General features: G+C 64.3%; 1 protein-coding gene and 1 long non-coding RNA gene across 13 annotated transcripts in view; one reads left to right on the top strand and one right to left on the bottom strand.

The window, feature by feature from the left end:
• On the bottom strand, window positions 1-10,255 carry LOC111176006 (uncharacterized). 5 transcript variants are annotated; one of them, XR_016392291.1, is made up of 4 exons: window positions 8,349-8,787; window positions 7,077-7,250; window positions 1,024-5,637; window positions 1-793 (listed from the first exon to the last, which is right to left on the bottom strand). It is a non-coding gene; the product is annotated as an uncharacterized LOC111176006 (long non-coding RNA). The 5 variants fall into 5 exon arrangements; XR_002644861.3 differs by having other exon boundaries at window positions 3-793; window positions 1,024-1,264; XR_016392293.1 differs by lacking the exon at window positions 8,349-8,787 and adding an exon at window positions 9,303-10,255 and having other exon boundaries at window positions 1,024-7,250.
• Window positions 8,664-27,956, top strand: part of CEP170B (centrosomal protein 170B) — a 24,586-nt gene continuing 5,293 nt past the window's right edge. The window contains exons 1-13 of one of the 8 annotated variants that reach the window (XM_089908277.1): window positions 9,046-9,151; window positions 12,078-12,209; window positions 19,138-19,227; window positions 20,657-20,735; window positions 21,559-21,617; window positions 22,665-22,803; window positions 23,440-23,573; window positions 23,721-23,875; window positions 23,983-24,203; window positions 24,446-25,170; window positions 25,252-25,428; window positions 25,853-25,943; window positions 26,095-27,810. In XM_089908277.1, coding sequence (XP_089764403.1) covers window positions 12,105-12,209; window positions 19,138-19,227; window positions 20,657-20,735; window positions 21,559-21,617; window positions 22,665-22,803; window positions 23,440-23,573; window positions 23,721-23,875; window positions 23,983-24,203; window positions 24,446-25,170; window positions 25,252-25,428; window positions 25,853-25,943; window positions 26,095-27,810 — 3,691 coding nt within the window. In that variant the 5' untranslated portion in view covers window positions 9,046-9,151; window positions 12,078-12,104. The other 7 variants (XM_089908276.1, XM_022575934.2, XM_089908280.1 and 4 more) reach the window with 7 other exon arrangements.

The following is a 27,956-nucleotide window of genomic DNA, read 5'->3' on the forward strand; positions in this document are numbered from 1 at the left end:
GGCGCTGCCAGGGGACAGAGCAGACGCCGGGCGCCGGCCAGTGCGCACATGGGACTCCGAGGTAGGTTGTGCGTAACGAGGTCTATAAATGCTGATGTAATGCAGTTCAAAAAATATGTTGATTTTTATTAAAATTTTACAACTATACAAAGAGCACATGTACGTGATTTAAAATACACAAAGGAAGTAAATGTCGAGAGTTTAAAAAAATAATATAAATCTGAGACATGAAGCAAAAAATTCCATTCTGTGCATCAAAATAAAAAGGCATTTTGCTTAATAAAAAGGGGCATTTCAATATATTAAGAAGTCTTCGGTTAGGGCTATCACAGAAGATTTTTTGTGCCACAATTCATTAAAGACCAGATTCAGTCTCACTGACTACAGAGGGACCATGGCGTTACCTCGGCAGCCCCGCAGGCTGCCACACGCATGTGCACGTGGCACCACGTTGGAGGGTTGTACGCTGAATCCATCCTTATTAGCTGTTCAACAAATCACCCGTGGATGTCACCATTCACCTTCCAACGGGGAGACCTCACCTCCAGCCACTGTCTTCCTCCAGTGACCCTCAGTGCCTGGAGTTCTAGTGGCAGCTTTCACTGTCGCACTTCAGATGCAGGAGGAGAATCCAAGTGGCCACGAGGAAGGCCACCAGGCTGTCCAAGTGCCGCCCTCTCAAGCGTCCTGACCTGTCGGGAGCCTGATTTCTTCTGCTGCTTCCTGAGGTAACACTTGGAGATCCACGGGCAGGTCTCAGCCCTGGGAAGGATGGCTGATAAGATGGCAGCACCTGGCCAACCACCACCCCGTTAGGAGAAGAGCTTCGAGAGGGTCACCTCTGCTACCACAGTGGCAGTGGTCACCATTGTCACCAGCGGTGGGTGGCACAGGGCATTTGCAAGAATTAACATCTGACAGAAAACTGCCAAACGAGTCTGTCGAAATAGGAAGGGAGGGGAAGGGATGCCGCCCACCGTCCCTCCGACATGTTCACGATGCCTCTGCTCACATCTAACTCACCTCTAACGTCTAACAGTGATGCTCCAAGTTCGAGGTCAAAGGCTCTGGAGGAACTTGCAGATGTCGATGTGCTCTTTGCCTTCCGTCCTAGCATCTGCTCCTGGCCCTGAGGTGTGTGGGCTGATGGAATGGACGATACCCAGATTCTCAAAAGCTCAGCCCCAGCGGGGTTCTCCAGGTCTCTGGCACATGCTTCATCCTGGAGGAGGGCTAATGGAGCCTATCTCCAATGTCACCATCCCTAGAGAGAAGGGACCTCATCGGTGGTTTCCAGGTGGTCATGCTTGGTGGGCGGATGGGTACCACATTTTTACTTTAAAAAATAAATATCACCAAAATGGACTTTTCTTTCATAGATATAGTGATTACTAATATTCCAAGAACAGTTTGGAGAAAGCCGATCTGAACATGTTATGCTACATAGATGGCTGGGCTGCAATTAACACAGCATTCAACCCAAAGTAGCTTAAGAGACAATGAGGGCTTGTTGTCTTTTGACTTAAGAATGAGGTGTTTATTCTGGGTCCAGTTCAGCAGCAAAGGCAGGGATCTGGACTGGCTTTGCTGCCCAGGTCCTGGTCTTCTCCTCTTGCTCATATCATGGCTGCTGGAGCTCCAAGCATCACACCTCAGCCAGCAAAGGCAGTGAGCAGATGGCAGTGTCTTACCTCACCTCATCTCTTAAATGGGAGGAACAGCATTCCCAGAAGCACCCTTCTCCACTCCCTGGCTGACAGCAGAAGTCACCTCACTTGGGCAAAAACTGGGCCTGTGCCCACACCCAGCTTTGCGTCTGGCTTATCTTCCCTGAGATCAAGAGCTCTGCACTGTTGGCTGAAAGCACCTGGTTCTGTTGGAAGGAACAGGGCGGGAGGCTTTGGAGTGGGTGCCCTCAGGATTGCCGTGGTGGAAGGAAGGCTGAGGCGGTGCTGCAGATGTGAGCAAAGACATTCCTTGTTCCCTGGGGGATCCCTGAGAAAGGGTCACCCCGAGTCGGTGACTCCTGCAGCCCTTCCTCACCCGCCTTGTCTGTCACGGGAGCTGCAGGGTTATGGGGGTGTGTGTGTGTGGGGGGGAGTATAAGAACCTGGACCTGGAGCAGAGATGGACTCTGCCCTCCAGCCTGAGGGCGCGAGAGAGGACACCCACAGCACAGGAGCAAAATGCTCACAGCACGTGGCCAGGATGTGAATGGGGGAGGGGGCAAGGGGGGCACGAATGGGGGGAGGGGAGCAAATGGGGGAGGGGCATACCTAGGGGAGGAGGCATGAATGGAGGAGGGGGAGAGAATGGGGGCATGAAGCTGGCGGGGTGTGTGGGGCGTGGCCACTGCCCTGCCCACCCTTGGGTTCCCTTTGAGGGGTGACTTCTGCGTGGGGTGCAGGCCGACACTGTGCCCTTCAAGAGGGAGGCTCAGGGGTTATGGGGACACAGCCTGGCAGCCCCTCCCACCTGCCCTAAGGTTTACGGGTGCAGGGGCCAATGACTGTCCTGCCACAGCCCAGCACCCGCTGCTCCCATGCCAGGCCCCAGCAGGACTTGTGCCCCCCATCCCCTGGCCTGGAGCCTGACCCTTCAGCTGCGGGGCTCAGCTGGGCCGAATAATGAAACATGGACAAGTGCGGCCCAGGCTTTAGGACTGCCCCCCTGCCATGCGCGGATAATTAGGATAATTACCTCAGCCCTGAGGCTGAGCCCAGAGGACAGGGACAGTGGCCAGGGGTCCTCCCGCCTCCGCCGGGCCACCTGCCTCCCCCCTCTGAGGGGGACCCTGCCCCAGCTGCCTGGCCCAGACCAGCCCCGCAGGACTCTCCCGGGTGTGGCAGGGCCCAGGCCTGCAGGCGATCCCTGTCATGTCCTGGGCCGGGCAGCTCCAACAGGCCTGGGCAGCCATGCAGCAGACACACAAGTGGGAAGCCGGCCCCTCAGGAAGGCCCAGCTCCTGGCTGCAGCTGACCTTGGTGTCTGGTCAGCAAGGCCGGACAGACAATAGAGATGGAAAGAACAGGCCCTGCGCCTGACTCTGGGAAGGTGCAGGGGCTGGGCCCGTCACCTCTGTGTCAGCACTGAGGTTTCTTTCTCCCACTAGCAGCAAATGCACGTGAAACTAGGGACTAAATGCAAAAATCCAAAGGCAAAGGGACAGCCGGGGCTCCACGTTCTCGACCACAGAGGACACGGCCGCTAGGCTGGCAGATGCTAAGGTTGTGTGAGTTCAACCAGAGAACCCCGGCGAAATCCTGGCGAGGAGGAGGCCAGAGGAACGTGGGCCAGGCCGCCGAGTCCAGTGGCTTCAAAGGGCAGCAAGGCCCTAGGGCTGGGGACCGGATGGGAGGGGGATGGGAGGCCTGCTTTTATCTTTTCTCTGCATCCCCTGGCTCCACTCCCACCCCCCAGGGGGTCTGCAGCTCTACCTCAAGCCCCAGGCACCACCTCGGCGCCCCGCCCAGCCCTGGAGCCACGTGTCCCCAGGATGTGCTGGCCGCTCCACTCCCTCACCTCTTTCTGCACGGGGACCCTGCCCCCTCCTGACTATTCCCTACAGAAAACAGCAAATCTTGTCATTGTTAATACAGCTTCCTCGTTTAAAAAATTCGGGCCAAGGGTGGAAATGAGGTCTCCCCATCCCCAGTTCCCGCGTGCAGGGGCCACCCCGCGACCAGACAGTGCAGAGGAGGGAGAGGGGGCTGCGGGTTCTCTGAGAACACTGAGGAGCTGGTGCTGTGCCCCCCAGGGAGCCACCGAGTGGTGCCCACGGCTGCATGGCATCTGGCGTCCCTCAGCGGTGCCCTTGGATGGACCGAGGCCGAGCCGTTTCTAGCTCTGCTTTAGGTGCAAAGCAGCAATGAAAATCTCGACTAGGCCTGGTGCACATGCGCGAGTATTCCTGCAGGACAGATCCTGGGAAGCAGACAGGCTGGCTGGACGAGGGCTTTTGTAAGGTGATGGGCACTGTCGCCCCACCTCCAACCTCAGACTCACACCCTAGCTCCCGTCTCCCCACCACTCCCATCCCGTCCCTCTTTGAAACCTCCAAAGTTTGAAGGTCACGTGCATTTGCATTTCTCTGCTCATGGGTGAAGTTAAGCATCTTTCAGCTAACAGCCATGTGGGTTTCCTTCTGCATGCATCTGGGCTGCTTGCCCAACTTCCAGTGAGACGCTCGGCCCCCATCCTTACTAATTCACAGGCCCGCTCTGCTGGGGAGTTGGCCCTTCCGTTGAGGTATGAGTTAGCAACAAGCTTTTCCCAGTTTGCGGCACATCCTAGGACTTAAAAGGTTATATCTATGCAAAATGTTGCAATTTGTAATTTACTTAAATTTATCAAAAAATTTTTTATGACCTCTGCTTCTATCACGCTGGGAAAAGCTTTCCTCATGGTGAAACTATTAAACTGTCTCCAGTCTCCTCTGTTTTCTTCAAATGCTTTTGTGGGTTTGTTGTTGGCATTTGTATTTCTGGTCCATGTGGAATTTATTTTGGAGTGAGATAGGAGTCCAATGTCATGTTTCCTTCCGATGGCTGCTCAGCTGTCCCAACACCCTTTATTAAAGAACGCCCTTTTCCTCGCAGATTTTAAATGCCAAATAATCGTATGCTAAATGATCACACGGACCTCTGATCTGTGTGTTCAGTCAACCACCTATAACAGAATGTTCTGGTCGGTTCTGTGACAGACTCTACCCTCTGGCAGGACTGGCGCCTTCTTTTTTAGAATTATACAGGCTATTTTTTTGGGGTTTTTTTGTTTGTTTGTTTTTTGTGATACGCGGGCTTCTCACTGTTGTGGCCTCTCCCGTTGCGGAGCACAGGCTCCAGACGCGCAGGCTCAGCGGCCATGGCTCACGGGCCCAGCCGCTCCGCGGCATGTGGGATCTTCCTGGACCGGGGCACGAACCCGCGTCCCCCTGCATCGGCAGGCAGACACTCAACCACTGCGCCACCAGGGAAGCCCAGGCTATTGTTTTTGGTTTCTTTCTTTACTTTTTAAAATTGTGGGGACTTCCCTGGTGGTGCAGTGGTTAAGATCCGCCTGCCAATGCAGGGGACACGGGTTCGATCCCTGGTCCGGGAAGATCCCACATGCCGTAGAGCAACTAAGCCCGCAAGCTGCAACTACTGAAGCCCGCACGCCTAAATCCTATGCTCCGCAACAAGAGAAGCCATGCCAACGAGAAGCCCGTGTGCAGCAACGAAAGCCCAGTGCAGCCAAAAATAAATAAATAAAAATAATCTATAAAATTGTGGTAAAACACATAAAAAACATAAAATTTACCTTTTTTCAAGAAATGTGAGCTTTCTTTTTTTAATGTTTATTTATTTATGTTTGGTTGCGTTGGATCTTTGTTGCTGCGTGCAGCCTTTCTCTAGTTGTGGCGAGTGGGGGCTACTCTTTGCTGTGGTGTGTGGGCTTCTCTCATTGTGGTGGCTTCTCTTGTTGTGGAGCACGGGCTCTAGGCGCGTGGGCTTCAGTTGTGGCACGTGGGCTTCAGTAGTTGTGGCACGCGGGCTTAGTTGCTCCGCACATGTGGGATCTTCCCGGACCAGGGCTTGAAACTGTGTCTCCTGAATTGGCGGGCGGATTCTCAACCACTGCGCCACCACGGAAGTCCTAAAATTTACCATTGCAAACATTTTTAAAGGTACAGTTCAGTGGCACTAAGTACATTCATGTCATCATACAACCATCATCACCATCCACTTCCTGAACTATTTTTTTAAATAAATTATTTATTTATTTTTGGCTGCGTTGGCTCTTTGTTGCTGCGCGCAGGCTTTCTCTAGTTGTGGTGAGCAGGGGCTACTTTTTGTTGTCATGCACGGGCTTCCTACTGCAGAGGCTTCTCTTGTTGTGGAGCATGGGCTCTAGGCGCGTGGGCTTCAGTAGCTGTGGCACGCAGGCTCAGTGGTTGTGGCTCGTGGGCTCTAGAGCTCAGGCTCAGTAGTTGTGGCGCACGGGCTTAGCTGCTCCGTGGCATGTGGGATCTTCCCAGACCAGGGCTCGAACCCGTGTCCCCTGCACTGGCGGGCGGATTCTTAACCACTGCGCCACCAGGGAAGTCCCCTGAACGTTTTCTCATCTTCCTAAATCTGAAACTGTCTCCATTAAACACTCACTCCCCATCCCCTAGCCCCTGGCAACCAACATCCTTTCTGTCTCTAAGAATTGCATTACTCTAGGGACCTCGTAGAAGTGGAATCATAAAGAATTTGCTTTTTTGAGACTGGCTTAATTCACTTGGCACAATGTCATAAAGGCTCATCCATGTTCTTTCCTTTTTAAGGCTGAATAATATTCCATTGTAAGGATGGACCACATTTCGCTTACCCATTTATCCACTGAAGGACATTTGGGGTGCAGCCGCCTTTTGGCTATTGTAAAAAACGTTGCTATTAACACAGGTGTACAAATATCTATTCGAGTCCCTGCTTTCAATTCTTTTGGGCATATATTCAGAAGTGGAATGGCTGGATTGTATGGTAGTTCTATTTTTAATTTTTTGAGGAACTGCCGTACTGTTTGCCATAGAGGCTGCACCATTTTACATTCCCGCCAATAATGCATAGGGTTCAGTTCTCCACAGACATTCTCACCAACACTGATTATTATTATTATTATTTTTTTGATAGTAGTCATGCTAACAGGTGTGAAGTGGCGCCTCACTGTGGTTTGGATTGGCATCTCTTTAAGGACTAATGATGTTGAGCATCTTTCCATGTGCTTGTTGACCACTTGGTTATCTTCTTTGGAGACATGTCTGTTCAAGTACTTGCAGGCTAATTATTCTTGCACCTTTCTTTTCCTCATGGATTTCAGGATAGGTTCACATAGTTATTAAAAAAAAAATCCTGTAGCTACTCTTACAAGTTGCATTCAATGCAACCTTGGGGAGACTGTGGTCTCACCCCTCCTTGGGTTTCCTTTCCAGTCCTCACTGTGGATTCCTGGCTAGTCTACCTTGTTCTTTCTACCCCCTCCCTCTGGCTCCAAGTATCACCCACACCTGATGAGGCCTCCAGCTGCCCCTAGCTCTGTCCCAAACAGCTCACCTGAGTGTCCCCAGGTCTCTCCATCGTTCCGCATCAAACTCTCAACAGCTGTCCCCTGCACACCTGCTCTCCTGGCCTGTTCACCTGTTTCCCAGTGACAGTAGGGGGTCCAGGTGACCACTGGGTGCCGTCTTTGCCTCCTCTCTCTTCCTTAACTTGGAGGAAGTCAGCGTCCTGGCAGGAGAAAGGTGCAAAGAGAGAAAAGGACTTTTATAAAAGGTCCATTTACCAAGGTGCAGGCAAGGGGTAGGCGAAACCAACAGGGTGGTGAAGACCTGGGTGGGGGCTGGCCTCAGGGTAGGGACTGGGGCCTCAGGGAGAGGACCTCAGGGAGAGGACCTCAGGGAGAGGAGAGGTCTGTGCCCAGCCGGGAGGGAGCTGGGGAAATTCCCCAACCTCTGGGCTGGCTTCCAAACTCACCCGGAAGCCAGGGGAGAGTGGGGGATGGGGCCGGTGGCCCAGGGCGCAGGCCATGGGGAGGGAGGAAGGTGGGTCTGGAGGGCAAATCGGGAAGGCCCAGCCCACTTCTCTGCCCCCACCTCTTCCATTCCAGGACTAGGTTTGGACACCTGACCATTCCCCACCCCCCCACTCCTGTTCTTCTTCCTTCCATGCCCTTTGGCACCTAGAGCTCTCTGAAAGCCTCATCTGAGCAGGTCTCAGCCAGCAGCAAACGCTCCTTGGGCGCCACGTTGTCCTTGGGACGAAGTCCAAGCTCCTTGATCACCTGGCTACAGGTCCCTCCCCTGGCCTGCCCCTCCCCCCACCACCCCAAACCCTAGCAGTCCGCGCTCCCAACTCAGGTTCTTCCGGTGCGTCCCGCACTGGTGGCGCCGCCCACCGTCCGGCACACTCCCCGCACCCTCATAGCTCTCCCCTCTGCAGGTGGGTTTCCACCTGCGTAGTGGGTATGGGGCTCCCCTCTGTACTCGAGGGTGCTGGACCCCCTCCGCACTCCAACCCCCAGGCCTGGCTCTGTCGGGGGCTGGTGACCATGGGGCGGTGCTCCCGGTGTAGGGCAGGGGTCCCGTGAACGCTCAGAGGCGCCAGCCGCCCAGGCCACAAAGCCCAGACTCCCCGGCACACGCCTCCTCAACCCCAGCTCCCAGGACTTCCCTGGCTTCGCTGCGCACCTCCTCCCTCGGTCAAGGCCAGTCCCCACCAGTAAAGCAGGAATGCCTGCAGGGCAAACCCCCACCTAGGCGTCTCCCACAGCGCCCCCGCCCGCAGCGTTAAGCCCTTTCCCCCTCTCGCTCTCGGGACACCGGATACCTCTACTGTAGCGCTCAGCGCGGAGCGAGCAGCGCGTGAGAACTCACTCCGGGACCCACGCCCCGCCCTCGGGCAGGGCCCGGCCCGCAGTCAGCAGAGGGTAGGACTGCGTCGACGCCCACGACCCACCTCACCCAGCCCGGCCGAAATCCCGGGGTTGGGGCGCGTGGAGCACGAGAGGGCGGGCGCGGGCCTCTGGGGCTCACCACACCTCCTTCGCCCTCCACCCCTCATTTGGGCGGGCGGGGCCAAAGGTTAGGGCCCAGGGGTGCGGTTCGAGTTTCGGGCTCCCGGAGCTTGGTTAAGCGTTAACCGCGGGCTCAGAGCCAAGACGCGGGGTTGCTGCGGCCACCGGGTTGCGCCCGGCACGCAGAGGCGGGTCCCCAAGCCGAGGCGGTACGAAGACCGTGAGGGGAGGGGTCTGGGGACAGACCTGTGGGGGCGAGTGGGGGAGGGGCTGGGCCCGGTCGGAGGGGGTCGGGGGGGGGGGTGGGCGCGGGGGCGGGGCCCGCTGACCCGCCGGGGGCGGGAGCCGCGCTCACCTGGCGCTCCGGGCCCGCCCTAACCTGGATTTCCGGGGGGCTGGGCGAGGGCGGGGCCTGGCATGGGCGGGGCGGGGCGCCCGCAGACGTCAGGGACCCGCCGCGCGAGGCCGGGCCGCCGCTCTGCCCGTGGGCTCGCCGGGCTGCCGCGAGCGTGCGGGCCGCGCCGGGCATGTCCTAGGCGGGGGCCCCGCCCAGCGCTCGGCCGGCCGGGCGGGAGGGCCGGGGCCGAGCCGGGGCCGAGTCGGGACCGAGCCGCAGGTAAGACGCGCCGCTCTGCGCCCGCGGCGGCCGGGCCTCCCTGCTCCCGCACCTGTGTGCCGACGGGGCCGCGCGGGCAGCGGGCAGGGGGCGGGCGAGCGGAGACCGGTGGGCCGGACAAAGGCGCGGGGGTGGGGGCTAACCGGCGCACCTGGCCAGGTCGGTCTTCGCCCCCGCGGAGGCGGCCCAGGTCTGCGTCAGGCCGGGAGGGACCGCCGGGCGCGCGTCTACGCGGCCTGGAGAGGGGGGCGCTGCCCCGGGCGCCGGGGTCCCCGCCCAGGCACCGGCTGGGCCCTGGCCGCCCCCGGCGAGCGCTGATTCAGGAGAAGGCGTCGCTCCCTCCCCCTGCGGGCCCGGCGCTCCCGCCTGGCCTCCTCCCGGCCTGGTCTCCCCTCCCGCGGTCCCTCCCTCCGTCTTCCTCCACCTCCCTCTCTCCTCATTTCCCTTTGCCGCCGCCGCCTCTCCGCTGTCCCGGCCTCCGTTCAGTCTGCGCTTTCCAGCCGCCCGCCGCCGCTCTCTGCCCCTCCCGGCCCCTGCCCCTGGGCGACTCCACCTCCAACCCTCCCCTCCAGGCGGGTGGCCCTTCTGGGGGGACAAGTTTGGGGTGTTTAGTATTCTCCCTCCTAGCAACGATGGCCAGCCTAGCCCTGAACCGGCCGCAGGCTGCTTGGGAGCGTCCACGACTCCAGGCCTGGGCCTTTTCGAGATGGGCTGGCAGCGGCAGGGGCGGCCTGGCTCCGCCACAGCCGCATAACCCGGCTCTGGGGGTTTGGCCTCCCTTTGCCATAAGCAGAGGCTGTGGCCTCCTCTGGGTGGGGTTCCCTTGCCAACTGCCCGTCACGACCTGGTGGCAGGTGATGGCAGAGTGTGGGAGCTGGGCTGGGCTGGGGGCTGGGTGGGGACTCTCCTAGCGAGAGCTCTGTCATCTCCTCCGGCTGTGCTGCTGACGCCTCCGTAGGCTGCAGGGGCTCGGGAGTCCCCGCCCCTTCGGCTTCCAGAGCTTTGCCCCTCTGGCTGGACCCTGAGCAAGGGCAGGGGTCCCAGGATGAGGGGCTCTGGCCGGCTGGGGCTGTGTTCTGGGTGGATTTTTCGACATCTTCCCACCTGCTTGCCCGAGGTGACATGAGGGTTTGCCATGGGTTACATGGTCACTTGGGCCTTCACCGATGGGTGGGGCCTGGTGTTGAGACCTGGCTCGTAGGAGCCTCAGGCTGAGGCTCTGGGTGTGGGTGTCGCAGGGACAGGGCCTGGGGATACTCCCTAGGTCCTCTGCTCCCGCCAGGTGCCGGCACCATCTTCTCTCTCCCTCGTTATTGTCTCATGTCTTAACTAGCCTCCTGCTTGACCTGCCATCTGTTCTGCACCCTGTGAGTCAGATCATGGACCCAGGACCTCCAGGGCTGGCCTCACGAGTGTGTGACACATGCTCTTGCATGGGCCCCGCACTCAGACCCTGCACTGGGTTTAGCATTCTGCTCTCGCTGTTTTGAAATCCTTCATAATTTTGGAACAGGCCTACTGCATTTGCATTCTGCACTTAGGGATGCAGCATGTCCTGGGTCCTCTGGGGCCTCCCCCTTCGCTCCCGGACAAGCCACAGAACTCCCGGGAGCACGCGGCCCAGCGTCTTGGCCCTGCCTGTTCCCTCTGCCTGGAGCACGGCCCCCAGATGTTCACATGCCTGCTTCCGCCCGCTCCCAGTTGAGCCTTCCCTGACCGCCCTCCGTAGATGGACCCCTCGCGGCTGCGCTACTGTCCCCACCCCTATTTCTCTCTGTGTCACTCGCACCTTCTCACAAGCGGTTTCCCTTCTTGCTGCCCACCTCCCTGGCTGGAGGGAAGCCCCGTGATGCAGGGACAGTGTGTGTCTCTCAGGGCCCAGGACACCACCTGGCGCACGGCAGTGCTCAGGACACGTTTTACCCACTGTGTGTGTGTGTGCGTGCGCGCGCGTGCGTGTGTGAGCTTCCACAGGAGAGCGGCCAGGGCACTTGTAGGCGGTGCTCCGGGTGTGTGTGTAAGCTGTGTGCACATGTGTGGGGCACAGGTGTGTCTGCACATTCTGGTACCTGTGCCCCTGTGACACGGCTCTGGGCAATTGGCATCTGTGTGAGAGCACGTGCACACTGGCTGCGTGGGGCCTCAGGCTGCCCCAGGGCCTGGTCTCGGGTGACATCGGCCCTTGTCGTCACTCAGGCTGTCCCCACTGTGCCCCTCAGGCACCCTGATACTCCCCTGTCCGTCCTGACCATATCAGCCCCCAGGATCTCAGGCACCAAAGCACCACCTCCCTCCTGGGCACTGGAGGGACTGCCTGCTGCCCTGACCACCTGGTACTGTCCTGGCCTGGGGGCGTCTGCAGGGCGGTCACAGTGGCTGCCAAGGGACGTTCAACCCCCTCTCAGCGGCAGGCGTATTGATGGCTCAGGGCTCTCGTCTCCAGCCATCTCCTCCTCGCCCCCTGCCTGGGCCCACCCCAGAGTCTCCAGCAGGGGAGGCAGAGGCTCTGGTTCAGAGTCTGTGTCCTGGGTGTGGGCCTAGCCCATGGGGACCCTGAAGGGCCACGCTGAGTCCCACCTGGGAGCAGCTCCTGCAGGTCACGGGGACACACGTGGGTCCACACGCAGGCAGTGTGGCTAGCGCCCCATGCACCCAATCTCTGGCACCCAGAGAGAGAGAAGAGGCTATGTGTGGACCTAGAGTGTAAGGGAGGACCGGGCGACCTTAGCCTGGGAAGGGTCTACAGGGGACAGGCACACTCGGTGAGGGGCTGGCCTGGAGCCCAGCATTTCTGGAAGCGGCCACCGCGGTGGTGCCGTGAAGGTGCTTGAACCTCATCGGGGCAAGATCTGTGCCGGTCTTTGGGGTGTCCAGGGGCCTGGGCCCAGGCAGGGGAGCCCTGCTCTGATGACCCCTCACCCCCCAGGGCTGGACAGGCCTCGCCAGTGCCAAGATGAGCGCCACCTCCTGGTTCCTGGTGAGCGGCAGCGGCACTCGCCACCGGCTCCCACGAGAGCTCATCTTCGTGGGGCGAGATGAGTGTGAGCTCATGCTGCAGGTGAGCACGGGCACCGGGGCTGGGGCGGGGCCCCTGGGGAGGAGGCCGCCCTGGACCCACAGCGGGGCTTGGGGGCCTCGGGTGGGTGTGTGCACTCGTGGGTGAGGGTCCCTGCCTCTGCGTATTGGACCGTTTCTGATGGGAAGGTGCTACCGGATTCTGAAGGTGTCGGGGCCCACCTTGGGAAGGTGCCTGAAAGCAGACCCGTCCACATCCTTGTCCGGGGGCCCCAACAGGGCCGTGAATCAGGGGGCCACAGGGTCAGCTCTGACCATCAGAGCTGTCCAGTGGAAGGCTAGTGCCCTGGGCTGGGGGCTGGGGGCCTTTCTCAGGCTCGAGAAGCTGGCAGGGCCCTAAGAGCCGGGACACCAGGCACTCGGCAATTTCTCTCTGGCCCTGAGTTTGAGTTGAGCCAACCTTGGCTTCCATGGGGTGCACGGGTCCGGCTCCTAGGAATGAGGAGGGGAGGGGGCGGGGGACTTGACCCTGTAGGGCCCACAGGGGTTCCCCACCCTCGTGGGGTGATTGAGTCGGGTTCCCTGCAGCCCTGACCCCTCCCCAGTGTGGCACCTGGGTCCCTGTCCCCAAGCCCTCCAAGCTCCATGCTCCCACTGTAGGACTCTCAGGAGGTGTCCTAGGTGGGCTGCACTGCCCAGTCCAACCAAGCGGCCCACTTGGGTGCAGGGTGAGACCCCTCCCCTGTTCCATGCGCAGCCCTGGCTGCTGCCGCCGACTCACTCCCTGGGATGCATGGGGTTTGGGCTGCAGCCGGGGGTCCCAACCATGTGCATGTCCACTTGGGCAGCAAATGCAAGGCCTGTCCATGTCCAGACACCCTGACTTCCCCCAAACGTCCTCTAATTTGCCTGACTCCAGACGCAGCAGGGCCCGCCCTTGCTTGTTCGGTCTTTTCAGTATCTTTGATCTAGAGCAGTCTCCCTTTTTGTCTTTGCTTCTTGCCTTTGGAAGTCGGTGGGTCTGTGCAGGGCTGGGTGAATGTTTCCTGTAAAGGGCTGGGTATACATTTGAGGCCTTGCCGGCCACACGCCTCCATCACAGCCACTCAGCTTTGCTATTGTTGGGGAGACAAACGGGTGCGCCAGTCAAACTTTGTGTCTGTTGATATGTCAATTTCATATCATTTTCACCTGTCCTGAAAGAGTCTTTTTTTTTTTTTTTGACCACGTAAAGTGTAAAGACTGTTCTCAGGCCACGTAAAGCAAGCAGAGGCCGTAGGTTGCCCCCCACCCCCGGCCTCCTGGGGTGGCCGATGCGGGGGTCTTGATGTGGCCGGTGGCTCCGTGATGGTGTCACGTGACATGACCTCTGTCGTCTGTCCGTTGGTGAGAGAGCCACAGGGGTCACCACATTTGGCCCTGACCCCTGGCGGGGAGTTGTGTGTTCCCTGCTGTGACTGTGCGGCTTGTCGATGGCCCTGCCCTTCCGCCGGGGTGGCTGGGAGGGCCTCGGCGCTTGATGGGAGCCTGTGAGCGCTGGGGGCCCAGCGTGCTTGCTCCTCCCCTGCCTGCCAGCTCTGTGCCCTGCGTCAGGCCCTCACCCTGCCTGCTTCTCTTCCCAGGGGGTGGGCAGGGTGCGCAGTGTGAGTTTGGGGTCCAATTCCTAGTTTCTGGGCCGATCAGTGTGGAGCCCTGAGCAGGGTGGAGGGAGGGGGGATCCTCAGCCCTCCATGCTGGGCTGGCCCTGGCCTGGGTGCACCTGCGTTTCTGCCTCAGGCTGTTCTGGGCAGCGTGGCCGTGTCTCCACCACACGGGGAAACTGAGGCTCAGGGAGGTCACGTAGCTGTAGAGTAGATGTGGGAATGCCGCCCCCTCCCAACACCTCCCCCCTCCAGCCCACCTGCCCCTTGCTCAGGACGCCCATCCTCTTGCAGTGCTGTCCTGCCAGCCCCCTTCACCCCGTACTCTTCTGTGGGGCCTCTGCTAGGGAGTTCCTCACCTGTACACCACGGCCTCAGTCCCCACGCCACCGCCCGGTTGGCCACTGCACACGCCGTCCCCCCCACCCCCCCACAGCTTCTCCCTAGGATGGCAGCTCCAGGCTCCCGGGCCTCTTGGCGCCTGCCTGGCGGCCCCTGCAGCTTTCCCACTTAGCCTGGGCTCTGGGTGTACGTGACCCCTCCCTGGAGGTCCTGTCCATACCCACAGCCTCGATTTCCACCTCTGCTCACGTGATGCAAATGGTGTCTGTCACCGTGCTGTCCCCAGTCTCGTGCGTCATCAGCTCCTGGGCATCTCAGAGGCAGCCCGAGCCTGGTGCTGAACAAACCCCCTTCTCCAACCCCGCCAGGTGTTCAGGGGCAAACCCCGACCTTCCCTCTCCCTCCCTCATGCCTCAGGCATCCCCGGGTTCAGGGATAGGTACCCCTGGCCACTAGGCCTCCTGGGGGCCACAGCCTCTCCCCACCTGCCTGGCTTTCCGAGATCGTCCATGCCTGCCCCATCCCCACCCTCTCCCTGCCACGTGCTCCCGGAGCACCCTGGCCTGCCCTCTGTGTGTCTTTGCGTCCATTCCCACATTTGTCACTCGATGGTCACTGGCCCCACGCTGGAGCCTGGGGTCTCCATTCCAGGGCTGGGCCGCCCACAAACACATAAGCAGGAGCCAGGTGACCCCCCAGGAGCCAAACCCAAAGGCGGCACCGGGTTTGGGACGGGGGGGCTCTGGGGCCAACTGGACATGGTGACGCTGTGCTGAGAGCTGGGGAGTGGGAGGGGCGGTGCTGGCAGGGGGGCTGGCGGAGGCGGGGGACCTCTGCCCGGCGGGGAGGGTGAGGCAGTGTGGCACGAGGAGACGCGGCTGGGGAACAGGGGCCGTCCAGGAGGCTGCACCACAACCCAGGCAGGAGCGCCCACGTGTGGATCTCGGAGGTGGGGGGCGCTGTGTCCCAGAGGCAGAATCGCCAGCCTGGCCTCGTGCCGCCACGCTCTCCCACCGGGCTGCCCACTCGCCAGGGGTCCTGGCCCCCAGGGCGAGACTGGCACAAGCTGGGCCAGTGAGGACGTGAGCAGGGACATGGGCCCAGGTCTGCCTGGTGCCCAAGCCCAGGCTGCCTGCTGTGGCTCCTGCTCCTGTGTCCCTGGGCTCTGGTGCAGGGCGTGTGTGTGTGTACGTGTGTGGATGTGCGCGGGCGAGTACCTGTGCGTCGGCACACGTCTGTGCACACATGTGCACATGCAAACACGTATGCGCACAGGTGCATGTGTGCACACGTGTGTGGATGTTGTACATGTCTGTGTGTGTGTGAGAGAGAGCCTGTGCGTGTTTGTGGCAAGGTGTCTTCTCTGCCTTCGCCTGGCTTGCCACGTGGGAGGGGTGACAGCTGGGATTCATCTGCACACATCCTTACCCGGAAACCACGGCCTGAGAGACCCAGCTCGGGATCCCCCTGCACACACACAGGTCGTGGGCGCTGTGGCCCCGCTGGGGTGGCGCTGGGTGTGAGCTGGCAGGAGGGTGTGCCCAGAGCCTGGGGTTTGGGCCGCTGCCAGATGCTGGGCGGAGCTTTCACTCCTGGAGGGCGTCAGACCCAAATTTTGGAAGCACATCTTTATTCCGCTTTAAAGTGACTACAGACAATTAGGTCCTTTTCCAAAACTCCGTGTTTGGAGCCTCTTAAAGCTATTTTACGCGTCTGCGCCCCATGCGCTCCACTTGCCACGTGGCCTGCTTTGTGTCCTTCTAAGTCTTGAGTCCTGCCTGGGCCAAGGGGCCACCTCCCCCTCTGGCGTGGGCTTCCAGCCTCTGGGCACCTGGGCTTGGGCCGGGAGGGAGGGAGGGAGGGCGGGCTCTGGCTGCGGGACCCTTCCTGCCTGTGCCCAGGGCTCCTGGCTCTCTGCAGTCTGGGGAGGGGGTGGGGCAGCCCAGGCTCTGGGTACAAGCGTCGGGGAGCCTGGGGCTGAGCGGGGGGGGGGGGGGGGGCCGAGGTTGAGGGGGTCTTGCTGGGAAAGGGAAGGTGGGCACTGGGAGAGCGTGGCCCAGGAGAGGGCATGGCACCTGCAGGGGCAAAGTGTCTGGCCAGCAGGCAGGCTGGGGCAGAGCGGCGAGAGGGAGGGCTGGGGAGGGCTGCGGGGATGCAGGCGGGGGGCAGATTGAAGGGTGCCGCTGCCTGGGGCTGAGGGGGTGTGGCCAGAGCAGCGGGGTGGGGGCTTGGTCGGTGGCCTTCCCCAGGGAGGCTGAAGGGCCAGGCGGGCAGGGAGGAGGAATTGGGTTTGGCCAGGCTGGGCTTGAGTTGGAGGTCTGAAACTTGGAGAGGGTGGGAAGGTGTTCAGGCCGGAAAGGTCAGCCCAGAAGCCCCTCTAGGGGCTACACCTTGGCAAAGGCAGTGGCCAAGCCTGAGGCACAGAGCGCCCTCCTGCTGTCGGCCACCACGTCTGCCTCAGGCCGAGCAGAGCCCCCGTCCCGCCACATCCCGGTGTGCAGCCACCAGCAGCCCCTCTCAGGCCCGCGGTCCCCGGGAGCCCAATACCCGGCCATGTGGAGGGCAGAGTCCGGCCCCAGTGGCATCCAGGTGTTGGGCAGGGCTGAGGTGGGCAGGTGGCTGGGCACGGAGGGGGCGCAGGAGGACGGGAGCCCCCAGCCCCTCAGTGAGCCCCAGGCCTCCCAGCTGCCAGGCTGGACTCTAAGGAATGCCTGACCCACGGGGCCACCCAGAGGGGCAGCTCCCTGGCCTGAGGTGGGGCGAGCCCAAGCACGCAGGCCCCTGGGACAGCTGCTGATCCTTGTCTAGGCCGCCCGGGGCCTGGGGCCTGGGGAAGCTCTGCCAGCACCTGCAGCCGGGAGACCAAGGCCCAGAGGAGGGCGTGTGGGCCCCCCCAGCGTGCCCTGTCCCCACCCTGCCTGGGCCAAGACAGTGGGAAGGGCTGGCTCGGGGACCAGTGGGAGAGTCCAGTGGAGGAGGTGGTGCCCACGTCCGGAGCACAGGCTGCGGCCAGGGTGGCCCGGAGCTGTCTAGCTGTGGGTGCCGACTTTGAGGAATTCGGGATGGGGAAAGAGATGAGGCCGGGGGCGCGGGGCAGGGGGTCTCAAGGTCAGACTCACCTCGCCAGAGACCCGTTGCTTTGGGAGGCAGGTGAGTTGGCACTGGAGCCCCGCCAGGATCAGCCCTGGGGACTTCCCGGGGAGGGAGGCCCGTGCTTCCCCTGGCTCACGGGGGTGGTGCTGGGGCAGACGGTTCCGGGCTGGCCTCTGTGTCCAGGAGGCCCCGGCTGGCCCCGCAGACTCTGCGCCCCCCTTGAAGCCTCCCCTGCACCCCTGCTCCCTTCTGGAGGACCCAGGGTCCATGGCAGCATGAGGTGTGGGCCTGCAAGCCCCTTTCGGGCCCCTGCTCCTGCAGCATCATTGTGCATTAAGCCAGCCACCTCAGGCCTCTGAGCCCAGGAGAGGCTGGAGCCCTCACAGGCCTGCCTGCTGCAGTCTCCTTGCCAGGTCCTGCCCTGGCACCTCGGCCAGAGCTCATGTCCACCCCACCCCACCCCACCCTGCTGTGCGCTCCTGTCTCTGGGTGAGGGAGGCCCAGGCCTGGGAGCTCCAGTCCTCGGGGGAGGGTATTGGGCCCCACCCCCCGGAAACTTGCCATTTCTGGATGGTGCCGGGGGTGCTGGGTAGGTGGAGAGAATCAGAGAGAAAGTGGCTCCGTGGAGGTGGCCCCTGGCTGGGGGAAGGGGTCTGGGCACTCACCTGTGAGAACTGAGAAGGTGGTGGAGGGTGGTGATGCAGGGACTCAGGTGCTGGGTCACCCTCCCAAGGGCCGGGCCATCCTGTCCCAGGCGGTGGGGAGCGAGTGTGTGGGTCTCGTCGATCCCGTGACATGCTCTGGAAGTGGGGGTCCTGGGTGTCTCGTGGTTGCCCTGCTGGGCAGGTACTGTCATCTGCCCAGGGCTGGGCCCCAGCACCCCACGGTTGGCTGGTCCTGCCGGTGTTTCCTGGGGCTGCCCCAGGCCTGGGCTTCTCAGGTGGTGGGGGAGGGATGCAGCTGCCACCCAGACACACGGGGCCTCCAGCAGTGAGGTGTGGGCAGTGGGCTGGGCGGTGGCGATGCGCTCTGTGTCAAGACTGCCCGCCCCCTGGCTGGGCAGGGCGGCTTGTGCTGGCGGCGCCTGACGCAGCAGGATGTGACCCTGTGGCCCTGTCCCTGCCTCTCTGTCCCTGGAGTGGAGGGGCTGTGGCCCTCCAGCTGGACTGTGTGAGGGAGCTGGGTGACTGTCCTTGGGGAGGGCTCCTGGGTTGGCTGGTGGCCAGGGCAGAGCTGGAAGTGCTCGGGGCAGAGCTACCTGCATGTGTTCACGTGCGTGTGGCATCTGGGTGGCAGGGTGTGCTCAGGATGTGAGCCCTGTGCACACGAGCAGAAGGCAGTGGGATCTGAGGCACGTCACGCGTGTGTGCGCATGTCCGTCACTCCGAGAGGTGTGCGCTGTGGGCCAGGCTGGTGGGGGGAGGGCTCCCCCTGAGCATCCACAGCCCTTTGATCCTGCCGCCCCCGTCCAGCCTGGCCTGCCCTTGGGAGTGAACAGCGTGTCCCAGATCTTCCGAGCATTCCCAGCCCCTCCCACGCTGACCCAGGAGCAGTGGCTGGGATGGCAGGGGGGGCACTGGCCTCCCGGTGCTGTGGAGGGCTGGTCACAACGGGAGGGGCCCGCGAGGCAGGCTGGGGCAGGAGGAACCCCGTGGCCTGCTCCGTGGCCAGGACGGCTGGCCGGGTCAGGCCTGGGTGGGCCTTCTGGGGCACACACGCTTGAGGTGTGGAGGCGTGGGTGGGACCTCATGGGCTGCGTGGCCAGGGGCCTGGTGGTGGTATTGTGGTCAGGTGGGGGAGGGTTGGAGAGTGGGGAGCGGGGCCTCCTGCGGGGTGCCTCTACCTCCTGGGCCACCTGGCCCGGTCGGCCACCCGAGGGTTTGTGTGTCTCCCCAGTCCCGCAGTGTGGACAAGCAGCACGCTGTCATCAACTATGACCGAGACAGGGACGAGCACTGGGTCAAGGACCTGGGCAGCCTCAATGGGGTGAGTGCAGGGCCTTTGTGCTGGCCCCACCCTTCTTCCCAGCCCAGTTCCACCCACACCCTGGCTCCACCCCATATTGTGGCCCTACCCCCTGCCCCTCTCCAGGACCCGCCCCCTGTGCTGGCCCCACCCCCTGTGCTGGCCCCACCCCTCCATGACCCCTCCCATGGTGCTGGCACCACCCCCTCATGGCCACACCCCTCTGCATTGGTTCCCCACTCCAGCTGGGCCCCCCCATGGCTCCACCCCCTCCATGGCCCTCCCCCTGTGACGACCCCACCCCCGTTCATGACCCCTCCCTCAGTGCTGGCACTGCCCCAGCTCCATCCTCACCCTGGGTCTGCCCCCTCATCACTGCCCCACGCCTCTGCTTTGTCCCCACCTGGCTCCCACCAGGACCTCCTGCTGTGGTGGCCTCCTTGGGAGGGCTCCCACTGGGTAGGGCCTCTGGGAGGTGGGGCTGCCTGCTGGGTGAGGAGGGAAGTGGGCCCTCTGGTGGGCAGGGGAGGCAATGGGACCTCCTGCAGGATGGGAAATGGGGCTCCTGTGACGGATGGGGCTGTGCTGGGGTACCCTGTCCTAAGGGGTATATGTGAGCTCTTCTGTGAGTTGGGGGCAGCAGGGACAAGGAGGTGACCAAGAGGAAGTTCCTGGCTGCAGGAGCAGAGAGGGGTTCAGGTGGAGGCAGGGCGGGAGGGACAGGGCGGGGCTCTCTCTAGGGTCCAACACCTGTCTGGGTGCCTTGTTCTTTCTGTGTTTGGTCTCCTGGCCTGGGAGGCCGTTTCAGTAAGAAAACAAACGACCAGCCTCCACCCCTTTATACCAGCTGAGGAGGGCCCTTCCCCCTCTCTCCCAGCCTGTGAAGTCTGATGCCCTGCGTCCTGAGCTGGGGTCCCACAGCAGCCTCAGGCTGGCTCTGCCTCGGCCATGTGAGCACACCAGCAAGTGCTGGGTGCCACCCCCCCGGTCCCCCTCAGAGTGCCCCCAGCCGAGGGTCTCAGGCTCTGCTGGGGTCTCTGCCCCCTCAGCCCCTCCTCCCTCGGCACCCCATCTGACCGGCCTTGCCCCGGGGCCACCCTGTGGGTGTGCCTCGCCGCTCCTGGGGGCTTTGGGGGCTGGGGCCGGCACGAAGCTCTGTGTGGATGAGAGAAGGGGCCGTCTCACAGGGGTGTCCGTGGGTTCTGTGCTTGAGGGGCTGTGTCAGGGTCCCTGGGTGCTGGGTGGGGTCTGGCGCCTCGGCCCCCTCGGCCAGCCCTCCTGCGGCCGTCTGTCCTGTGGTCCCGTTGGGGTGTGAGGCTGGTGCACCCGTGCTGGGAGGACGGTGCCGGGCCCAGAACAGCACAGGAGGGCCTGGTGGTCCGCTTCTGGGGCCTCCAGAGTCGCCGGCCCGCCTGCCCCGGCTCCTCTCCGCCACCTGCCTACTCCGCAGACGTTCGTGAACGACGTGCGCATCCCGGACCAGAAATACGTCACGCTGAAGCTCAACGACGTCATCCGATTCGGCTACGATATCCTCCCGGGGCGCCCACCCCTCCTGGCCCCCCCTGTCCCCAGGGCCTCAGTCGCCCTGCTATGCTGGAAGTGGGTGGGGGCCTCAGGGGGTTAGAGACAGGAGAGTGAAGCCCGGGCTAGGCTCCGCCCTGAACTCCAGCCCCTGCCGCCGCCTGCCCACAGCCAAGGCCCCAGCCGCGGACACCTTCTGCCCAGCCTCGGGGCTGAGCTCACACAGAGCCCGAGGAATGGGAAAACTTTCCCGGGACCCGGAGTCCTGGTGTTTCTGGGGGCCGCCCAGGCATGGCTTTCTGTGCTCAGGACGTGGGTGAGTGGGGGCCATGCCTCCGCCCTGGGCAGCTGGGGACCCGTACGTGTGGCAGGAATGCATCCTCTCCTCCGTCCACATTCGCCTGGGCACAGCCGCTGGCGGGTGTGGACCCAGCGGCTGGCTCAGGCCCTCCCCACCCCTGAAGCCTCAGGAGGCCGGGGGCTGAGGGGTGGTCTGGGACGGGAGCTGGAGCTGGATGCATGTGGCCTGGCCTCTGGGGCCCCGCTGGGCTCCTGGGCTGAAAGTGGGGTGGAGAGCATCCCCACAGACCTAGGGCACATGAGTGCGGTGGCCTGGAGCAGCCTCTGTCCTGTCCCCTGACCGGGGACAACATGGCCTGCGGCCTGTCCCTGCAGTGTGGACGCATGGCCAGTGCACACACGTCGGGGGAAGTTTGCAGGCATCTGCGCCAGCGCTCCGCCCAGCCCGCCTTCCCTCTTCATCCACCACGCCTGGGTCCGAGGGCCCCGCCCCCTTCCTGCATCCTGCTCTCCTTAACGCGCTGTCACATTCCAACATGTACGTGCTGGAGCGGGTGCAGCACCGCGTCCCTGAGGAGGCGCTCAGGGTCAGTGCTGGTGCTTGGCCTGGGGCCCCTGCATCCCTGTGTCCCCACAGCCCTCCGCTTCCCACTGCCCATCTCCCCCAGGCCTCTGGGCCGCTGTGCGTCAGCCTGGCTTGGCCTGCCCTGCCAGATGGCCCCGTCGGCCAGGTGGGGAAGATAGTCATGCGACCCGCCCCGCCCCACCCCTGGCTGATGCAGTCACAGACCACAGACGGCGGGTGTGGCTGGAGCCCCAGAGGAGGCTGCTTTGCCCAGCAGGAGGGGGTGGGTGGGAGGGAGGGCCGGGGCCCACCCAGCATCTTGGGTACCGGGAGGACCCTGATCAGGCTACCATGGGTGGAGGTGGCCAGGAGCAGGCCGGAGGCTAGCAGGGAGGCAGCCTTTGGGGACAGCCTCGTGGGAGGTCCTGGATGAGGGGCACCCTCGAGCACCCTTCCTTCAGCTGGGGCTCGAAGGCCCCAGTGTCAGTCACGGCAGGTGGAGCCTCTCCTTTCCCCTTGCTCAGTTGTGCAGGCGTCATGGAGCAGACTCAGGGGACCCTGCCCAGAGCCTCACCCAGGAGCCCCATGGCGGGGGGTTGGGGGGGAGGCTTAGTCCCATTTTCCAAAGTAACCATGGGCAGCACAGGGAGCGTGGGTGGCCTGCCTAGAGTCACACAGCCAGTGAGGGGCAGGGCCGATGATCGCCAAGCTCAGCCAGGTGGGGCCCGGCACGCACACACGCACGCACGGACAGGCTGCTGCTCCCCACCTCCCACTGCTCCTGAGGGCTGTCCCACCCCCTCTCTGGAGGGGCCTGTGGGTGGCAGTCTCCCCTCTGACGGTTGCTGTCCACTCCCTTCTGGAAGCTTGTGGACCTGAGGATGCCCCCAGCCTTGGGTGCGGCCCCCCCAGCTTTGAGCCTCGTGACACGGGCAGGTCTTAGGCTGTCTGCTCCGCGAGGGTTGTGAGGGGGACCTCATGCCACTGTGGGGCAGAGGAGAGGCCACGCAGGTGCCCTGGGCGGGGGCGTCCTCCCGAGGACACCCCTCACCCCGGCCGCTGCCCACAGCACGAGAAGTATACCAGCCAGCTGCAGGTGAGCGTCAAGAGCCCGGTGCCCAAGACGGGCGAGGCTGTGCCGGAGCAGGCTCCTTACTGCGAGGCCGTGAACCCCAGGCCAGAGAGGGGGGACCGGAGACCGGGGCCAGGTAAGATGGTGTGCAGAGGGGTGCGGGAGGGGCAGGGGTGTGCACACAGGCCTTGGTCCACCTCACCCAGGAGCTGACCTTTCGCCCCTGCACCCCGACGTACACACGTTCCCCTCCCCGCACAGCCCCCCAGCATATGTGCCTGCACTCCTGCACCCCTGTAGCCACACTCACCGTGCACTCCTGCACCCCTGTGGAAACAGCCACCTGCCCCACGTGGTTCAGTCAGAGTGCAGAGGCTCTCAGCCCCAGGTCACCTATCAGTGACCCGAACCATTTACAGGCCCTGGGGGAGAGGCCAGCCCTGGGTGGGGCTCGCTGCTGTCCTCCCGCCCCACTGTCAGGGAGGCCCTAGGGGCAGAGGGCCCAGGCCGGGCTCAAGGGATTGCCTGCCCCAGGACCGCAGTGCTGAGGGCAGTGCGACCCCAGGGACGAACCTCCCTGGAGCAGCCACCCCATGGGGAGGTTGTCACTGCCGTTGTCACCCACCAGGGTTGCAGAAGTGGGCCTCAGGGTGGCTGGCCAAGGTTCTGGGCAGCTGCAGATCCGAGCTGGGAGGTGGTGCTGGGGCCCCCTGCAGACCCCAGCATCTTCCCCAGCTCCGGGTCTCCGCCTCTGTCTGTGTTGGGGCCACAGGGACCCAGGGTCCAACTCTTCCTCTGCAGAGGCGGCGGCCTACCGCACACCCCTGTACGGGCAGCCCTCCTGGTGGGGTGAGGACGATGGTAGCAGCCTGCCCGAGGAGCGGCGCCAGGATGAGCCCGACACGGGTAAGTCCTGGAGGGCAGCCTGCTCTGGAGGTGCCCTCGGCGGGGCCGTGGGCAGGGAGACACGGCGCCCATGGTCCTCGCGGAGGTGGGTGGGGCGAGGGTGCCACCGTGAGCACGTGCCTGGCCTGAGCACGTGTTCCCCCACAGAGCGGCCCAAGGAGCTGGCTCAGCGGGACAGTGACCTCGTGGGGACGACGGCCGCCTTCCGGGCCCCCGCGGAGCCGCAGGGCTACTCGTTCCGGCGGGAGCCCAGCTACTTCGAGATCCCCACCAAGGAGGTCCCCCCGTCGCGGGCCCCAGAGGTGCCGGCACACGAGGCGCCCACCAGGGATGCGGAGGTGGGCGGGGGCGGGGTGGCCCCCGTGGTGCAGAGCCACGCCTGCTTCACCATCGAGTTTGACGACTGCAGCCCCGGCAAGGTCAAGATCAAGGACCACATCAGCAAGTTCTCCCTGCGCCAGCGCCGGCCCCCTGGCAAGGAGCCCACAGCCATCGAAGTGGTCTCTGTGGAGACCAAGGTGGCCGACTGGCTGGCGCAGAGCGACCCCAGCCTGCTGCAGCGGGCCGGCCCCGCCGATGACCGGCACAGCACCAAGAGCGACCTGCCGGTGCACACGCGCACCCTGAAGGGTGAGTGCGCGGCTGCCTGCCCTCGCCTCGGCGGCCTCGTCTCCTGGGTCCCTTTACGTTGCCCGAGAGCCGCCTGCCCTGTCGGGGGCTGTCCGGCGTGATCCTGTTGCTTCTCTGGGCCATGTGGGCTGGGTCCACGGTGGGGCAGTGTGTCCCCGACCACACGACAGCGGTGGTTTTGTGTCGACCCCCGGGCGTTTCCTTTCCCTCGGCCTCATGCGTCGGGCCCCTGCCCCCTCCAGGCCACAAGCACGAGGACGGCACACAGAGCGACTCGGAGGACCCCGTGGCCCAGGCGGCCGGGGCAGCTGGGGTCCCCTCGGAGGCCGGCGGGGAGCAGGTGCGGCTACAGAGGCAGCTCAGGCGGGACCCCCAGGAGCTGCTGCACAGCCAGCAGGCGTTCGTCATCGAGTTCTTCGACGAGGACACGCCCCGCAAGAAGCGTTCCCAGTCCTTCACGCACACACCGCCCGGGGACCCCAGGCCCGACAGGCGCCGCGGCCCCGGGCCGGCCGACAGGGACCGCCCAGCCGCCCCCACCCCGGCCTCGGCCCGGGGGGCGGGTGGCAGCTCGGGGCCGCAGCGGGCCAGCTCGCTCAAGCGGGAGAAGGCAGAGGAGCGGCTGGGCGGCCCCTCGCCTGCCGCCCGGGCCCCAGCTCGCCCTTTCGGCAGCATGGGACGCCGCTCCCGCCTGGCCCAGGACTTCATGGCCCAGTGCCTGCGGGACGGCTCCCCGGCTGCCCGGTCAGGCCCCGAGAAGACGCCCCCGACGCCGCCCACCCCCCTGCTACCCCGCGGGGCCAGCCCCGCGGCCCCCTCGCCACCGCCGCCACCCCCTGCTGACCCCCAAGTGACAAAGGCACGCAAGCAGGAGGAGGACGACAGCCTCAGTGACGCGGGGACCTACACCATCGACACGGAGGTGCAGGACCGGGAGGTGGAGGAGGCCCGCCGGATGATCGACCAGGTGGGCGTGCTGCAGCCAGAGCCCGGGAGGCCGGCCTTGGGCGCGGGCTCTGACCTGCTGCCCGGCTGTCCCTCCCGGCAGGTCTTTGGGGTACGGGAGTCCCCTGAACTCTCCAGAGCGTCCTCAGCCACCTTCCGTCCAGTTATCAGAGGGGACAGAGACGAGCCTGGTGACGGAGTGGCCCAGCGGATGGCCTTGCTGCAGGAGTTTGCCTCCCGGCCAGTGGGCGGGGGCGGAACCCCCCCGGTGGAGCTCCAGGTGTGTGGGACTGAGCCCAGACACGTCCCTGGGGAGGGACTGGGCGGGGAGAGGACGGCATCTGGGCCGGGGCCCCGGTCATTGCGTCCTGTATGCACTCGAAGGCTCTGGTCCTGCCCGAGCTGTGGGCTCCGGGCCCTGGCGCCCACCTGTGCAGAGGGTCACGGGTGCCTGCGTATATGTGCCCACGGGCGGGGCTTGGCTGAGTCTCGGGGGGGCAGGGACCGCTGACCTCCAAGCCACTGAGCCAGGCTGAGACGTGGGTAGTTACGCAAGCCAGGTGAGGCCACGGGGGTCCTCTGGCTGCTTCTGTTGGGGGGCAGGTGTTGGGGCGGGCTGCCTCACCCCCTCCTGCCCCCAGCACCTCCCCGTGGGGCTCCTGTCTCTCCCTGCCGCGGACACGCTCCTGCCCTCCTCTCCGTAGGGCCTCCCAGTACCGGGCTCCCCCGGGGGTCAGAAGTGGGTGTCCCGCTGGGCCAGTCTGGCCGACAGCTACTCGGACCCGGGCCTGTCAGGTAAGTGGCTCCAGTGCCACAGCAGGGAGGGGGTAGCCTGAGGCCACCAACTAGGCAGACGCGAGCGCACGTCACTGTGCCCGGGGGAGGGCCAGCTCCTCGTGTGGGCCCGCGGGCAGCGCTCACTCGAACCAGCCCCCTTGTCTTCCAGACGACGGCCCCGGGCGCAGAGCCAGAGAGCTGGAGGGAGCCCTGCCTGTGCGCCAGCGACGGCTGCTCCCACAGCTGCCCAGCGACAGGGCGGACAGCCCCGCCGGCCCCGAGGCCACCAGGAGGAGCGGGCCGGGGCCACCGGAGCTGGGCAGCGAGCAGGCCGGCCTCCTCTTGGGACAGGAAGACCTGGAGCCCGACAGCCTCAGTGACGCCAGTGGGTCGGACGGAGGCCGGGGCCCTGAGCCAGGCGGAGGCCTGCAGGAAGAAAGACGCGGGAGCCCCCAGGAGGGACCGGAGTGGACGAGGGGCCGGCGCTCACCGAGGGCCCCTGGGGAGCCGGCCCCCACCTCTTCCTTCGCTGGGGACCAGAACGGGGAGGCGGCCTTCCCCAGGAAAGCGACTGTGGCTCCAGGGCAGGTGGAGGGCCCGGGGCGGGCAGCGCAGCCCAGCCCCCCGACACGGGACAGCGTGTACGTCAGCACCAGTGGGAGGATGGTCATCCAGCTGCGGACAGGGCAGTCCCCGGAGCCTGAGGGCCCCGCCCCAGCCCCCACCAAGGAGGCCCCGGCGTTCGTCCGGCAGGAGAGCTTCACCAAGGAGCCGGCCAGCGGCCCCGCAGCTCCTGGCCAGCTGCCGTACATTAGCACCCACCCCCTCCTGCAGGACCTGGCCGCGGCCCGGGCCTCACGCATGGACCTGCACCCTCAGGACACCCACCTGATCCTGAAGGAGACAGAGACGGCGCTGGCCGCCCTGGAGGCCAGACTGCTCTCCAAGTCCGTGGAGGAGCCGGAGGGTGAGCTGGGCGGCGTCCCTGGGCCGCCAGAGGACTCCCTGTCCGGAGACTCCGATGTGGACACGGCCAGCACCGTCAGTCTCCTCAGCGGCAAGAACGGGCCCAGCCCGCAGCCCTCGGGGCTGCAGAAGGAGAAGCTGCCATCCCCGCCGGCTGCGCAGGACGTGGGGGGTGTCGGCCTGAGCAGCGCCCGTGAGCGCCTCTCAGAGAAGCAGCGTCGCCCACCGGGCCCAGCGGACGCGGGCCGCGGGGAGCCGGCAAGGCGCCTGGCCACACGGCGTGGCCACGGGCCCCGAGGGTCCCTGGACTGGCCCGATGAGGAACGAGGCTCCAGCCTTGCCCACCTGCCCGGTGTGGACACGGTCACTTCTGACCACGAGACCTCCGGGGCCGCGGGGGCAGGGCGGCGGGGGCCTCGCCGGAAACCCACGGCCCCACCGCCGTCCCCTGCTGCCCGGGAAGAACAGAGCCGCGGCTCAGCCGGCCTCCAGAAGGTGCAGCAGGCGCTGACCCGCTCCAACAGCTTGTCCGCCCCACGGCCCACGCGGGCCTCCCGGCTGAGGCGGGCCCGGCTGGGGGATGCCTCGGACACAGAGGCCGCAGATGGCGAACGGGGGCCCCCGGCCAATCCCGAGCCGGCGGGGCAGCCGGCTGCCGAGCAGGCCAAGAAGCTGTCACGCCTGGACATCCTGGCGATGCCCCGGAAGCGGGCTGGCTCCTTCACAGGGCCCAGCGACTCGGAGGCGGCCCCGACCCGCGCCGGCTTCTCCGGCCGCAGCGTCGAGCTGTACTGCGCCGGCCGCAAGCCCGCCGTGGCCGACGCTCGGGCCACGGCCAGGAAGGCCGCCAGCGCCCCCACGCCCCCCCGCCAGCCCTTCAGCAGGGCCCGCCCGGGCAGCGCCCGGTACTCCTCACCCAGTGAGTGTGGGGAGCGGGAGGGCGGCCCTGGGTCCGGTCGGCATGCGCAGTGTGTCTGCAGGTCTCTGTGCATCGGCCTTGCACCAGCTACGGGGCCCCCAGTGCTGGCCCTGGAGGAGCCCCTTTTCCCGTCGGCGGGTGCACAC

The sequence above is a fragment of the Delphinapterus leucas genome, chromosome 2 (genome assembly GCF_059928025.1).
Source record: "Delphinapterus leucas isolate spDelLeu-1000000601 "Yukka" chromosome 2, BTC_Dleu_Yukka2, whole genome shotgun sequence".
Lineage (NCBI taxonomy): Eukaryota > Metazoa > Chordata > Mammalia > Artiodactyla > Monodontidae > Delphinapterus > Delphinapterus leucas.